Here is a 14,574-nt window from a genome sequence, read left to right as displayed (position 1 = left end):
AAAGATAAACACAGTACCACAAAGAGCACACATACAGAAACAAACACACACTGCAGCTAATCTCTGATGCACTAATTGATCATTTGTGGCAATTTGTTTAAATAAAACTTGTTGCAATTGAAATAAAATTTTCTAAAGGATTACTTTTTTGTTCTTCATTCCAATAATATAAAAAACCTTGCCGTTTTAGTACCCTCATAGCATGTTGTTGCCCTGAGGCAACAAACCAAAATCTGGTGGTTGGGGGGGGGGGCACAGATTTTCTGACTGATATATAAGGACTCCAAGCTCCCAAACTAGGGTGGAATATTTTTTTCCTCATAAAATAAAAAGTCATGCCATAGAGGGTTAACATACCGTCCTTCTACAGTGTAATCCCACCCCTCACCTTCGGCATAGTCTGACAATTTAGCAGCCAATAAAATGATAGGGGGTGTCAAACCGCTGACACACTGAAATTAGATTGTGCTCAAACACTACACCATTAAAACCACTTCTGTTGTACAGAGGTTTTTGTGCTTTTCATAACAGTTAAAAACTTAATGACTTAGACATTTTAAGAACCATTTATTTTAAGCTTTAACTAAGCTAGATATGCAAATGAGCAGTCACCACCAGTTTCTTTCAAAACATTTATTGTTTCAGTTTGACTAGCCTTGGCGAGACGTGTGTGGAAAAAGCACATGTTCATAAGAAAGAAAAGGCAGGTGTTCAGGTGGATAAAAAGGCAGGGGAGTATCTGGAGCCTGGGCAACTGCAGATGGAGGCACTGTTGGCTTTGTTTCCAATCCATGATGCCATGGATAATGCACTTTAGGAACATCATAAGGATACACAGGCATCATGTTTGGATAATGGGGTCCAAAAGACCACGGAAAGTATGAAAGAGGCATCTGTGGAAAAGTTACAGTTTTTGGTTCTTGAGTGGTAGTTGGTTCAGTTGTTGTGGGGGAGGGGGGGACAAAAGGATAAGAAAACTGAGCATAAGGGGGATAATTTGGATATTCAGGCAGGTTTGCGGCATGATCAGTTGTTGCAGGATAGGAATGAGGAAACTGGATTTGAAAAGGGGTTTGCATGAGGCAAGTGATAAACTGGTGGCAAAACCTGAATCTGGGGATCCTGGCTTGCTTGAGGGGCAGATTGAACCTGGGCATCCTGATTTACCTTTGGGGCCATTTGAACCTGGTCATCATAGTGTTTATGATTCAAATGCAGCCAGAGGTGTTCAAGGGGATTAGGATGCCAGTGATGCTCCTGGGGCTTGTGGTGCCAGTGATGCTCCTGGGGCTTGTGGTGCCAGTGATGACCCAGGGGCTTGTGGTGCCAGTGATGACCCAGGGGCTTGTGGTGCCAGTGATGACCCAGGGGCTTGTGGTGCCAGTGATGACCCAGGGGCTTGTGGTGCCAGTGATGACCCAGGGGCTTGTGGTGCTTATGGGGCTCATGATGCTTATGGGGCTCATGATGCTTATGGGGCTCATGATGCTTATGGGGCTCATGATGCTTATGGGGCTCATGATGCTTATGGGGCTCATGATGCTTATGGGGCTCATGATGCTTATGGGGCTCATGATGCTTATGAGGCTCATGATGCTTATGAGGCTCATGAGGCTCATGATGCTTAAAGGGCCAGTGGTGCTTATGAGGCAAATAGTGCTTTTGAGGCTCATCTGTTTCAGGTTTGGGACACAAGAGGGACACTGGATTCCCATGCCACTTCAGTGGTAGTACATAGCTTCCACCCTGTAAGATGAAAGCAAATTAGAGCAAGGTATCACAATCTTGTCATAAGTGTCACCCAGTTAGTAGTAAGCTTAACTACACTAAAAGGTTAGCAGTCAACTAGAGCAACGCTGGCATCTTGTAGCCAAAAATCAGTTATCAGGGCCAACAAGGTTTTTACCCTAAATGGATTACAAAGTCAACACTTTAATTGTATATCAGCAAATATTACCTGTTGAACCACATGGCAGCCATCATATGGAACCGTCATAATAAATACCAGGGAGTTACCATGCATGTTATAGCCACATTTTGGGGGGACCAAGGACACAGGCAGATGTGATTTGTCCTCTAAGGGCAATAAGAGATTTGCACCATAATGCTAGCCTTGGCATAAACATATCATTTTGAAATGCAACAGTCACTGAAGCTCAAAAATACCTTGTTCCACTGTAAGATGAGAAGCTTCAGGTCCAAGGTACCTAAACTTCATGTGATCTCCTAAACAGTGCAGAGATGTTCCCATGTGGTTCCATTTGTCTTTTGACGACACATAATCTTTTAAATTGGACCAGCCTGTTGCAGGGGACAAAAAAAAAAAAAAAAAAGCTCAACTTAAACCAAAATAGCCTTTTTTTGGTGAATGAGAGAGAAAGAAAAAAAAAAAGAAAAAAGTGTAACCAAACTCAATAGAAACCTCGAAGTAGCTTGAGGGGGACGCTCGACAAACTGAAACAGAACCTAAAGGATAACGGCAGCATTATCTGCCATTGAAAAGCTTTCCTATTGGCAAAGTGAAAGCAATTAGACAAATGGTGTATATTCTACTTTCCAACAGTTTGTGTTGCAATATTAAAATAGCAGTAGCTTTGCTTACTTGATGTATAAGAATTGGCATACTACTACAAAGCAAATAAACGGGATGAGGTGGACATGCCTGGGAAGTCCGCTTGATAAGCCGTTTCCTCTTCAGTAGCATTGGAGGAGGCTTTCCCGGTCCCTTCCGTTCCCCCTGAGCCTTTTCGCAGAACGTCTCTGAACACGATTTGTCCTTCTTGAACGCCCGCCGGAGTGGCGACAGCAGCATCTGCCGGTGGTTTTTGTTTCTCTGTTTTCTTTAGTCGAAGGCAGTCTGTTGTTTGCACTAAATGACATGTCAGAATCACGACTGCAGCCAAACAGACAGAGGCACTTTTCCTTTTTTCTTTACGCATCATTCAATAGTGCGTAACTCCTGAAAACACAGAGCTGGAATAACGTGTTTCGTCTCAACTATTTCTATTGACACGTTTTCCGACAGCAAGTGCGTCTGACGCTGCAACGCCCAATCAAATAACAGCACAGAAGGTGGTCTTTAATTATTTAAAATGGGTTACACCTGATGGAATGGAACAAACGCCCTGAGGCTGCGCATTAGTGATTGATTAATATTACTTGAGCTTGTAAAACCACTGGATGTTTCATATCTTACAAGTAAATAACCAGACATTTTTCTTTGACCTAGATAACAGTAAAATGCATGATTGCTCTGCCATCTGTTGGAGAAATGGTAATATGGCAGTGAATGACAAACTTATAACTGCAATGCTTATTCTCTTGATTATAATCAACACTGTCGTGTCATCAATGTTTTCTTAAACTTATACTGAAAAAGTAATATGATATATTAAAAAATAGATATAGCTGTAAAAAAAATCCTTGCTGCACGCTTTAATCTAATTCTGTTTAAATCTAAAAAGAAATGATGAGACTATTAATCAAGATTTAAACATGCATGGCAACTTATCTAAACAGGTAAACTAACCTTACAAGTGGTTTGTAAGCAGCTGGGTTACATATAGAACTCTTATGTTTCCACATTCAAGTTTGTGTATTTATTTATTTTATTTTTTTTTTTTTTTATCACTGATCCCTTCAATGAAATCTGGATAAGTTGACAATTTATTTAGGCTATTTATGTACATGTCTATTTAACAGGAAGAAATACATAAAAATTGCATCAGAAAATTATAGAGTACGTGTACAGGTTTCTATTCAAGGCTAATTTATCTGTAATTTATCTAAAAAATTATTAAGAAATATTCTAAACTCAACCATAACATAACATTCCTAATAAAATCTTATTCCCCCCCCCCCAAAAAAACAAACAAAAAAGTCCACGTTTTAACTTGTTTTCTTTTAACACTTTTTGTAGGGTTTGTGTATATCATAACCTGTCAGAACATGACAATATGTTTATATGTAAGAACTGCTTCTTCTTCTCCAAGGATACTGACAACACAAGGAAGTTAGAATCAGTACTACACAGTTCACTGCCATTGTGGTGAGTACATGTCCTTGAGTTTTTCATTCTTGTACTGTTTTAGTAGTATATTACTCTCAAATTATTTTTTAAAGCTCACAGTGATGTTTGAAAGTTTCAAGCAGATGTTTCTTTTTACCCATTTAGATCTTTGTCACCAATTTTCCTGATGTTATGATTTTATTATGATTAGGAAACTAAAGACTTCTTTTCTTCTGATTTGAGTGTGTGATCATAATAAAGCATGCTCTTATCTGCTTTTAACAAAATAGAGTGGAAAACAGCAGTGACTATCAGTTATTCAACCGTGGAAAAATAACCACAGATATTGGTGTGACTACAATGGAAAGGAATAAGAAAATGATGACATCCTTCTCTTCCAGTCAGTCTGATCCACACATCTTTAAAAGTGACCAGAGTACTTAACTGTAAATTCATCATTTGAGCAGATCTTTTGTTTCCAATTTTAGTTGCTGCTGAATCATTAGAACAGAGTCTGCTGTTAGACTCCGATGAGCAAGTAAGAAATGTAAAAAGAAAATCGATCTATGAAAATGATACATTAGATCCCTAATATTTCAACTGAACTTTGCATTCTTCCCTGTGTTTGGTAAGAGGAACCAGGAGGGATCTCTGCAACCTGTAAATGACAAATCCATTTGCTGTACCGGTCCTGCAGGGGTTCTGAGAAACAACTGGGAGTCTGAATTCTGTAGGCTGAACTTGACAGCCACTCTTGTAGAGGTACTGAGATTAAATGTCTGTCTCTTGTGGTATAATTTCATCTAGGACACATCCATAGTTCTGCCACAGTATCACTGACCAATCCAACGTAACTGTTGTCCATAACAGCATCTACCAGAAAACCAAGTAGAATGCGAGTACTGTGGGAAAAAGACCAGCGATATACTGAATTTCACATTGTCACAGGAGCCTAAGGTGAGATACATCTACTTAAACAGTATCACTAGATGTACCTATCACACGTCTCACCATCTTGTATCCTCTTGATTCTGGACACATCCATAGTTCTGCTGTGCCCAGCAACAGGTCCTGCGTCAGATGCTGGTGAAGCTGAGATGTTTATTGGAGGGCACAAGCTACACAACAGTATGTGATCAGAAATCAAAGGAAGAGAAACCAGCCAAGGAGATGAAGCTACACGTCCGTGGCAGGAAGATGGAACACCGCAATAAGTTTATCAATGAATTACCAAATGGACTAAGGTACACACTGAAAGGACTGCATCACTCTGGATACAACCGTAAGCTGTAACATTAATCTAAGAAACTTTATTTTGCAGAGCACAAACAAAAATGAAAGTTTACAAAGATAACTCTGTTCCAGATGTAGAAAAGACCTGTGAGTAACATACACACAAACAGCCTCTTTCCGTGCTTCTCATGATGACAAAAACTGTTTTTACTTTGTCTTTGTGACTGATTATTATATGCTGGTGTTTAGATACCCCATCATTAAAGGTCCTCCGCTTCAGACTCTCTGCTGCTCCAGAAAAAGAGTGTTGGACAGTGCTGCAGGGCAACACTTCTGAAAAATACTTGAAAAATAAAGAGGAGGAAGAACATGTGTCAGTGCCTTGTTGTGATCACAGTCTAGCTCACTTTGGCTTATGTCGCCATCAGGTACACGCAAATCATCAAATTTGTTTAATTATTTATATGTAAACGTGTTTTCTTGCAAACAGAAATCACATTAATTTCTGTCATCTCATTTAATGTTCATAGTTTATGCATATGAAAACCACCAAGATTAGTTTTGTGTAAGAATAAATACTGATACCAGGTGGTCACGGTGTGCAGCAATATCAGTACCAACACAAGATTTTTGTCAATGTAAACTGTCCAGTTCCCATGATGCCATGCATCTTAGGGTTCTACTAGCTCAGGGTTACTTATTTAGGTCCTACGAGAGCTGCAGTTCAGCAGGTTTTTCACATCTCCCTTCTCTAACACTCTTGACTTAATGAGTTATTGTGCAGAACTTGATTGACTGTTAGATCAATTTCATTTAATTCAGGTGTGTTGAAGCAGGAATACCTTGAAAACTTGCTGAATTTTGGAAACCCCGAGTAACTATACTTTAGCTAAAAGTGGGGACAGGCAGCCAAATAGAGGGGAACACTCAGCATTCGTAGGTTAAGCTCTAAAATATTTTAATACTAAACCTTGAAAAACCCTGCAAAGCAGCCTACAAAAATAAGATTTGCTTTTCTGATTTCATAAAACCTTCTGGTGATAACCAATTAACATTTTTTCAATTGATTATCCTTTTTCTTTTTTAGGGATTTGGGCTTCTCCAGAAATGTTACTCCAATGGCAAGAAATTTATTACCATTTTTCCTGATGGCTCTGCTCAGGTCTTGTATCCCTTCACATGGAAACAATTATTAACAGATTCTAATAATGTGATGCCTCACTTTTCACATAAAGACCAGAATACCAAAGAGAAATGATAAAATAGGTCCTTCTAATCCTAACAAAAATCAGTCTAAAAGAAATGACTGTTCATGTCAAGTGCATGTGAAATGCATGCAACATTCATTCTGCAGTGGTTGTTTGTTTCCTTACCATGGTTACAGTTATCCCTCAGGCATTTTGGCCCTTGTTGTTGTGGTCACTGAGCAAAATGTAAGAGTCTGCATTGTGTTTGAGGACAGCAGTTCTTCCAGTAAACCAGTTAGAGCTGTGTTTCAGTCTGATGGCAGGGCGACGTGTTACCACAGCAATGGAAACATATGGTAATTAGCATTCATCATGATTTGCTTTTAAGTGCAGTCGTGATAAATACAATAAAAAGTAGCAATTTTTATTCATTTGTTTTAAAGCTGTTACCCAGACCACTTAATGGTTTCAATATGAGGAAGAAAAGGGATTGAAACGTAAGCAACTCATATATTATTTTTGTGCTCATACTGCAGGCTGACCTTAAACCGATCAGGTGGTCAGTGTTTGACAGATGTAGGTACCAGAACTTGTCAGTGGAGCTGGAGCAATGTCAACCATATTCCCTCTACCTTCCACCCCATCTTCCTGTCCCTTAACAAAATGGTTGGAATCCGAGTTTTGGGAAACAAAGAAGTGTTTGTGTCCTTCTTGGCAAAAGGTCAACAGGCAAAGTTCAATGTGGGTGCCTGCTGTACTCAGGTAAATATCCAGCATGGTTCCTCTTTTTAAACAGTAACATTTTAACCACAGTGAAAGTAATTATACACCAACTCAAAGCTTATAGTTTATCATTTATGGCCAAAATAGCACATAACGTAAAAACATATTCCTATGATTTCATACCAGATTTAAGCACTGCACTGGTTCATTTGACCATCAAAATACAACAAAGGTTTGCTTTGTTAAAGGAGGAATGTGAAATTCCTGGTTCAGCATCATCAGTTCAAAAGGAAGACATAGTAGTACTGGTAGCCAAGATCAGGATCCACATGGCAATCCAGCATCTCCACAAGTGTTTGAGGATGCCATTCCACCCACGGCTGTTCAAGAGCACACTTGCTCCCCATCTCCGTGCTGCTGCCCAGAGACTTCTGGAGGACCAAGCTGATGTGATAATGACTGATGATGATAGAGTCTTCATCTACGAGTATTTAAAGGATTGTTAATGTGCGGTAAATGAACTCAAAGTGCTTTATACTACACGGCACATTTAGCCATTCACACACATACCCCAAATGACACATATTGGTGAAACATCTTGCCGAAGAACACTTAGATGTGTAGTCAGGGTAAGCGTGGAACTGATCCTCGACCTTTGTGATATAATAGGTAAAACCCCTATGATTACACTGAAGAGGATTAATATCCTATACAAGTAGTTTTTGACATCAATTTAAATCTTATCATTTTACTGGGATTTGGTCAGGCTGAATTAAAACTACTGCATTAAAGAATAGTTCAAAAGTGATGTGTAATCTATATAACTTCTCTGTGTTCTACAATGAAAAATATTTACATCTATTAATCTTTTTTCAGCACATATTTAATGAATAAAGAACTAGATTTTCTTTCAACTGTCAGAGAATTAATGCAAGTTTTGTGTTTTCATGCCATGCTTTAATCTGACCAAAGACAAAACAGAACAGTGATTTTATAACATATTCAGAGGCTACAAAAGGGGCTTAGGCCTTTTTAATGCACGTTAGATGTGGTGCAGTACTGCAGTTGTGCTCATGCCTAACATGGTTTGCCTCAACTAAACAAATAGTGTAAAAGCCTATTGAACCCCTTATTACATTAGCTTGAGCAGATGGCCCATTGCCATACCAGATTATGTTTATTCCCAAATCATTTGGCCTAGAAGGACATTAATAAAAGTCATATCTAGGAATTTTACATCTCATACCTAAATTACAATGACTAAGTAGCAAATAAATAGTTAAATAAAATATATTTATAGCTAAAGCAAAATAAACTTATATTTAATCTGATCGGCACACATTGTAAACTTGATATTTCAAAAATCTGTACAATACATATATTTTTTCAAATCTAGAAACAAAATGAAAAACCATCAAATTGCCTGTTGATAATACAAGATGGAAAAAAGATGGTGTGTGGCTGCAGGGAAAATCCCAACACTTATAGGACTGCAGCTCTCAAGGACCAGAGTTGGTCACCAGGTCACCCCTGGTCTAGATGTAAAAACTTTTCCTGAGGAATGTGTAAATTACACTTTTCAGCCACATTGCAATGGTGCATACCAACAGCCAGCAGTTTGCTTTGCTTAAAAGCCAGGTGTCTTCTGACCTTCAGGACAGGGTACTAAAGGCAAATTACTTGTCTTAATACTAAAACTGTTGAGACTTGGGCCTTGTAGCTGATAGCATGGATTATGGACCACCGGAAAAACGGACCTCAGCATGCCTAACAGGAGGTCTGTCATTTTTAAAAAGCAGCATGGAAGTGCTGCAGGAGAATGTGCATTTGTTCACATCACATTTCCAATATAACTTGCTAGATGCTACTGTGAAACAATTAGTGAATAGGAACTGATCCAGGACTTGTCGAATGTGCCCCCACTATTTTTTTTTTTTTTAAACTATGTAAAGGACTGTGTTGCTGTGTAACATAAAAAGTGCTTTATAAATAACATTTGATTAAATCTTATTAAAAAAAATCTGCTCAACACCACAAAGGAAATGGTGAATTTTAACAGATGTGGGACTGCCAGAGACCCTGTGGCAATCAAAGGTGACAGTAGACCAAGTTACTGTGTATAACCCGATAGGTAAAGCTTCGTTTCAGAAGCCATCTGCGCGCACCGCCCTAAAAAGCAGATGTGTATCTATTTATGTTGCAACTTTGTGGAATTGACTAAGTGATGATTTTAAATTATTATTAATTCTGCTATGCATTGCTGGTAATCTAGCTCCAAATCATCTCTCTAAAAAGGCCATTAAATAAAACCCCTGGTGAAAGGGCCCACCATCTGTTTTGGGTATGTTTGGTTCTTTTATCATAATTGGTAGGTTGCATTTTTAAAGTAAATTTTTTCTAAATAAATGCCAGAGAGTGATGTGGGAAACAGGCCTGTCAAGCATTTGTGGCAGCATTTGCTGTGCAAGATGCTCGTAAAAATTATATTCATTGAAGGCCTTTTGAACATCAGGGGTAAGAAGGGCAAATAGTCTGAGTAAAATGTGATGATCTGTGTGAGGTTTCCATAGATTTGATTTTGTGGAAATAAGGGAAGTTGGTGCTAGGATCACATACATACAGCGGTAATGTAGGTAACCCAGGATAATGCCGAATACGAGACTATTTCAGATGTCTCTTGAAACGATGAAGATTCTACACGTTGTGAAGTAAACGAACTTAGGAGGGGTGAAGAACAGTCTCTGTGGTTGTCTAAACATGTGTTTTATCTGCACTATAGTGTCAAGTCCTGATAAAGGTGGCTGCAGTCTCCCGCCAGCTCATTGGTAATACATATCTTCCATTCTGGAACAAATTATACAACCATCAGAGCTTGTTCTACAATACTAAAACAAATTTTCAATTACAAAGTCAAAGAGCATATACCTCTTGTTTCACATTACAGCCATAATAAGGCACAACAAAAACAAGGCCTGGAGCATTCAGCCTCACTGAATAGCCATAAGCTTCAGGCACCTGGCTTAGAGGCAAAGGGTGGGTTTTTCCTAAAAAGAAAAGGACAAAAAGAGAGAATGACAGCGACTTGACAACCTTTTTTCCAAATAAAGCTTAGGTTAAAGCAGGTATTTGTCATACGCACATCCAGCTGTATTTCAGCTGCGCTGTCTCCTTCAACTACCAGCTTCATCGTGTTGTGGTCACAGTGAAGTAAAAAGTTCAAATGTCTCCACATTGCTTCCTCAGCCATTTCATCAGCCATGTCTTGAGGGAAAAAAAGGGAGGGAGCCAAACCCATTTTCAATATACACACTGTGCCACATTGTTGTGCAGTAATCCATTACTTTCTAAGACAGAGACTCCGACAGGAAATCAAATTCTTTTCCATTAATTAGCGTGTTTCCCTTCAATACTACTGAGGTTGCGGCCTTACTAGTAACTTTTTTTGTTTAACTACTTTGGTCAATACATGCAAAATAAAACAAGTTAAACTCAAAGCTATAGAGCACAGGACCAACATTGCCACTATAGGTTGGCATTTCTTTTGTCTGTTTTTACCTTCCATCACAGAACTACAAAATTCAAGGCAACAGAAAAGAGCTCAATATGATTGATGCTGAGCGTTTTAGTCACAACTTTTAACATTGTATATGTGAAAGAACCAGGTGAGTCAGCTGAAACCAATCAGATCAACAGCTTTCAGCTGTATTGATGACAACATGGGAGCTTGTGGAACTTTGATGTCTGATTCTATCATCTTCCCTATGCATTATAAATACATTTTTAGGATTGTTGTAATAATTTGATTGCAAAATAAGCTCTTAATCGATTTTTGTTAGTTTTTGCTTTCTGCTTATGAGTTGGACACTAGGATGTAATACCATGAAATTCACATGGCTGTGCTTTCCTGAAGAAGCATGCTGGCTCACTGTCATGCTGCAAATGGCTAATATGCACGCCCCAGTGTAAACTCATACATGTAGCAGCCTGTATTTACCACAGCACTGATGACAACTTTTCCTTCTCCTATCCTGTTAAATGAAATATTACTATTGATCACTGGGCTCTTGATGCTACAAAGCAGCCAAGTGTACAAGTCAGTGTGTATTTTCATGACTATCATTATTGTGAAAACTTGAATATTTAGAGACAAACCCAAAGACATTTCTAAGCTTAAGATTTTTATTCTAATTCATTTGTTCATTCATTCATTTGTTCGTTAATTCATTAATTCATTCAGTCATTTTCTTAACCGCTTTGTCCAGTTAAGGTTCACAAGGAACTGGAGCTTATTCTAGCACAGAACAGGTCACCAGTCTATCACAAAGCTAAATTTATTCTAAATTCACAGTTTAAAATGTCAAAGAAAATAAAATCACTTCATTTGATCACAACAATTTCAGATTTTATCTGCATTATAAAGTTATTATGGACAAAGCCACCGATTCCCAGTCCCTCAGAGTGAAAAGGGCTTTCTCAACTAGTGATCAAACCTACAGTCATATCCTGATTTTGTGGAGACCCACAGGGATTTTGGACAGATAAGAACATTTAACCCCCCCCCCACTCATTTTTGTGCCAAAAAAAATGCTTAATTGTGATTGTTCATTCTAATATGTGTTTAACTTGATGATTTATTTAGTAGTTTCAGAGATACAAAACATACACTTATAATTACTACAGATGTTCTTGGAGGTCACTTTAATATGAGCAATCTACACAGGCACCTTAAGGTGGCTTAGGGGATCCTTGAGACTGAAACAAGGAAGTGTTCAGTAAGCCGCGTAGTTCATTGCATACAGCCACCTATTGAAATGCCTGTCATTTATGTCACAGAAATAAAGTAGATGTAATGTTTCTTTACACTCACACACACTTGGGAGTTGTTTGTGTTCAAGTGTGCAACAATTTACAGGACTGAAATAGAACATCCGATGGTATTTAGAGCTAACTCTAATTTGACAACAATTGAAATTATATTCAGTGGCTTTGAAATAACAGTTATTCAGACTTACTGTTGTTTGTTGAAACAATAAAATTGTTTAATTGAAAAAATTTCAAGAACTTATCAAGTCTGAAGATTACTTTCACGGGTCCAGTCTGTATCTACAATCAGGGTATTCCTGACCCTAATACTAGCCTAGGGAGAACTCGAGCAGGAATTTCCAAAACCTTCACACTTTTCACACCTTCTTTTAGTTTGGTTTCTGTTCATACTGCACTGAATAAAAAACAAACTGCCTGGACAACGTCCAATAGTTAAAACAACTGCTCACTATGGCACAATACTCCCACAAAAACACAGTTTTGCAGCTAGAAATTAGCCAACATAGATTAAGCTATATATACAGGAAGATGTTTTAATGCAGGTGGGTCACGTTTTTTTTTTTTTTCTTTCTCCTTCTTTGCTCTTAATTTTTATCGACATGACAGGTATTTTACTTCCCAAGTGCTGGAGTCCCCTTTGATGTAAAGCTTTGCAGGAGTAGCTGTTTCCAAACCTTGCGGTTATTGCGAGAAAAGTTCTCATTATCCTGACTTCGCAGCCATTTATGTATATCAGAAAAGAATGGATCTGAAAACCGGAATAGTTGATGATACTATGTCTATACAACATTCTCAGAATCAAAATAATCAAACCCCAAAGTGGCAAAATAACAGATAATGGTTCAGTGTGATATTACACAAGTTAAAAAAAACTTTAGATCAAGTTCAGCCTAAAAAAAAAAATACCTTCAAATATATTTTTGTGTTTTCCTCTTTTCCTTATTATTGTAAATTAAATTAATGACAAAACAACACCAATCACATGAAATATAAAAACTCAACTCAGTTCAACTCAACTTTATTTATAAAGCCCTTTAAAACAACCAGAGTTGAAACAAAGAACGAATAAATAAAAATAATGTTAAGAAAAGGAAGGGATGGGAGTTAAGATTACATAATGTCTTTACATGTGGATCAGGTCAGTTATAAATGTTTACTTGCCTAATCTTCTAATAAGCGGATGAGGCATGGTAGACGATCTTTAGGTATTTAGCAGCACGGCAACCAGTGGTGTAATCCAGGGTATACACAGGTATACAGAGTATACCCACTTCTTTTTCAGTCAGCATTGAGTATACCCACTTCTAAACTCCCTGTGATGCTGCTTTCTACAATTACAAACCCAGTACAGTACTAATACCCACATGTATTTGTGTCACCCAGCAGCTCTGCTAAGGTTAGCCTTAACCAGTTAGCCATCAGCTGCATTAACTTTAGCCTAAAGATAAACATAATAAAGATATATGTATATTTGTCTATGAGAACTGTCTCACCAGTCTGTGTTCACGTACTGGTTTAATCATTTCATAACTCTTCCTCTCTGAAACTGAAGAGCAGAACTGATGTGACAAGGAGCAGATATACTGATGGATTTTTGGGGTAAACTAAAGAGAGTAGTTTTTATTTGTCACTTTTTCTGAAAGTATTTTTCTGGGCTACTTTTTTTTTTTTAAGTCAAAAAATTGAGAGTATACACACTTCTTGAGGGTCCACTACACCACTGACTGCAACTTACAACAGTCTAGTGCTACCTGACTTCCAACAACTAACTTTTTTTTATTTACAGAGTTTCTTATGCCCATTTCTGAATTTTGCATGCTGGATAATGAAGTCCCTATATTACTAAACTCATACCATCACAATACATAAATGGGTCATGGGTGTGGATCAGTAAAACTGGACCTGTGCAGTACTCTGGTCTTGTGGTTTTTAATTTTACTCTGTTAAATACATGCTGTTGGCTTTACTTTTCCTCCTACCAAACAATAATCTGCATCACTTCCTTTGTTTCCTTGATGCTTCATAACATTTGCATGCATCGCTACCTTATTTCCATTATAATTTATTCACAAAAGAAAAGTGATATTTCAACAAACAATAATTGTAATTTGCAGGTGTTTCCACAGTGCTTAGCACATTAGCCTCAAGTCTTGTAAAATTTTGTTACTCTTGTGAGATTTTACAAAAGTTTCAGCTCATGCAAGGTAGATGTCGCGTTATTCTGGGATTTTCTACTTGCTGTGGAGAATTTGCTACGGCTTGTTGAAGCTTTCTCATTTTCTTCTAAAATTGAAATTTGCTGTTTGTTCCACACCTTGCAATCTTTACCGAAGATGAACTGATAATGATCCCCATGTCATGTCCAGGGACATGTAAATGTCAGAAGTGTTTCTCTTGCACTTTTGCGGAATGTTTATATATAAAAAATATCTGAAAAACCACCTCATGAGAGCATATAAACTTTCTTTTTAGCAATATTTATCACCTTTTTAAAAATGTATTTCCATTAGCATTGTTTTTTTTTTTGTTTTTTTTTTTGCAATATTTAGTTTTTGCACAATTTTAGGTGTAATGGAAACACACCTGTCTTTCTGGTTG

The 14,574-nt window shown here is 37.8% G+C and overlaps 1 protein-coding gene across 1 annotated transcript; it reads right to left on the bottom strand.

Annotated features, from left to right (window-relative positions):
* Nucleotides 1-1,026: 1,026 nt before the first annotated feature.
* On the bottom strand, nucleotides 1,027-2,939 carry LOC306758479 (uncharacterized protein; the record flags this gene model as incomplete). The annotated part of the gene is made up of 4 exons (XM_079243806.1): nucleotides 1,027-1,746; nucleotides 1,958-2,076; nucleotides 2,167-2,301; nucleotides 2,663-2,939. The coding sequence occupies 4 exons, from the start codon at nucleotides 2,937-2,939 to the stop codon at nucleotides 1,027-1,029; spliced, it is 1,251 nt and encodes a 416-aa protein (XP_079099932.1).
* Between the last annotated feature and the right edge of the window lie 11,635 nt (nucleotides 2,940-14,574).

The sequence above is a fragment of the Telmatherina bonti genome (assembly GCF_933228915.1).
Source record: "Telmatherina bonti genome assembly, chromosome: 7".
In the NCBI taxonomy this organism is placed as follows: Eukaryota; Metazoa; Chordata; class Actinopteri; order Atheriniformes; family Telmatherinidae; genus Telmatherina; species Telmatherina bonti.
The sequence above is the reverse complement of the archived record's forward strand: the minus strand, read 5'-3'. Positions and strand labels throughout refer to the sequence as shown.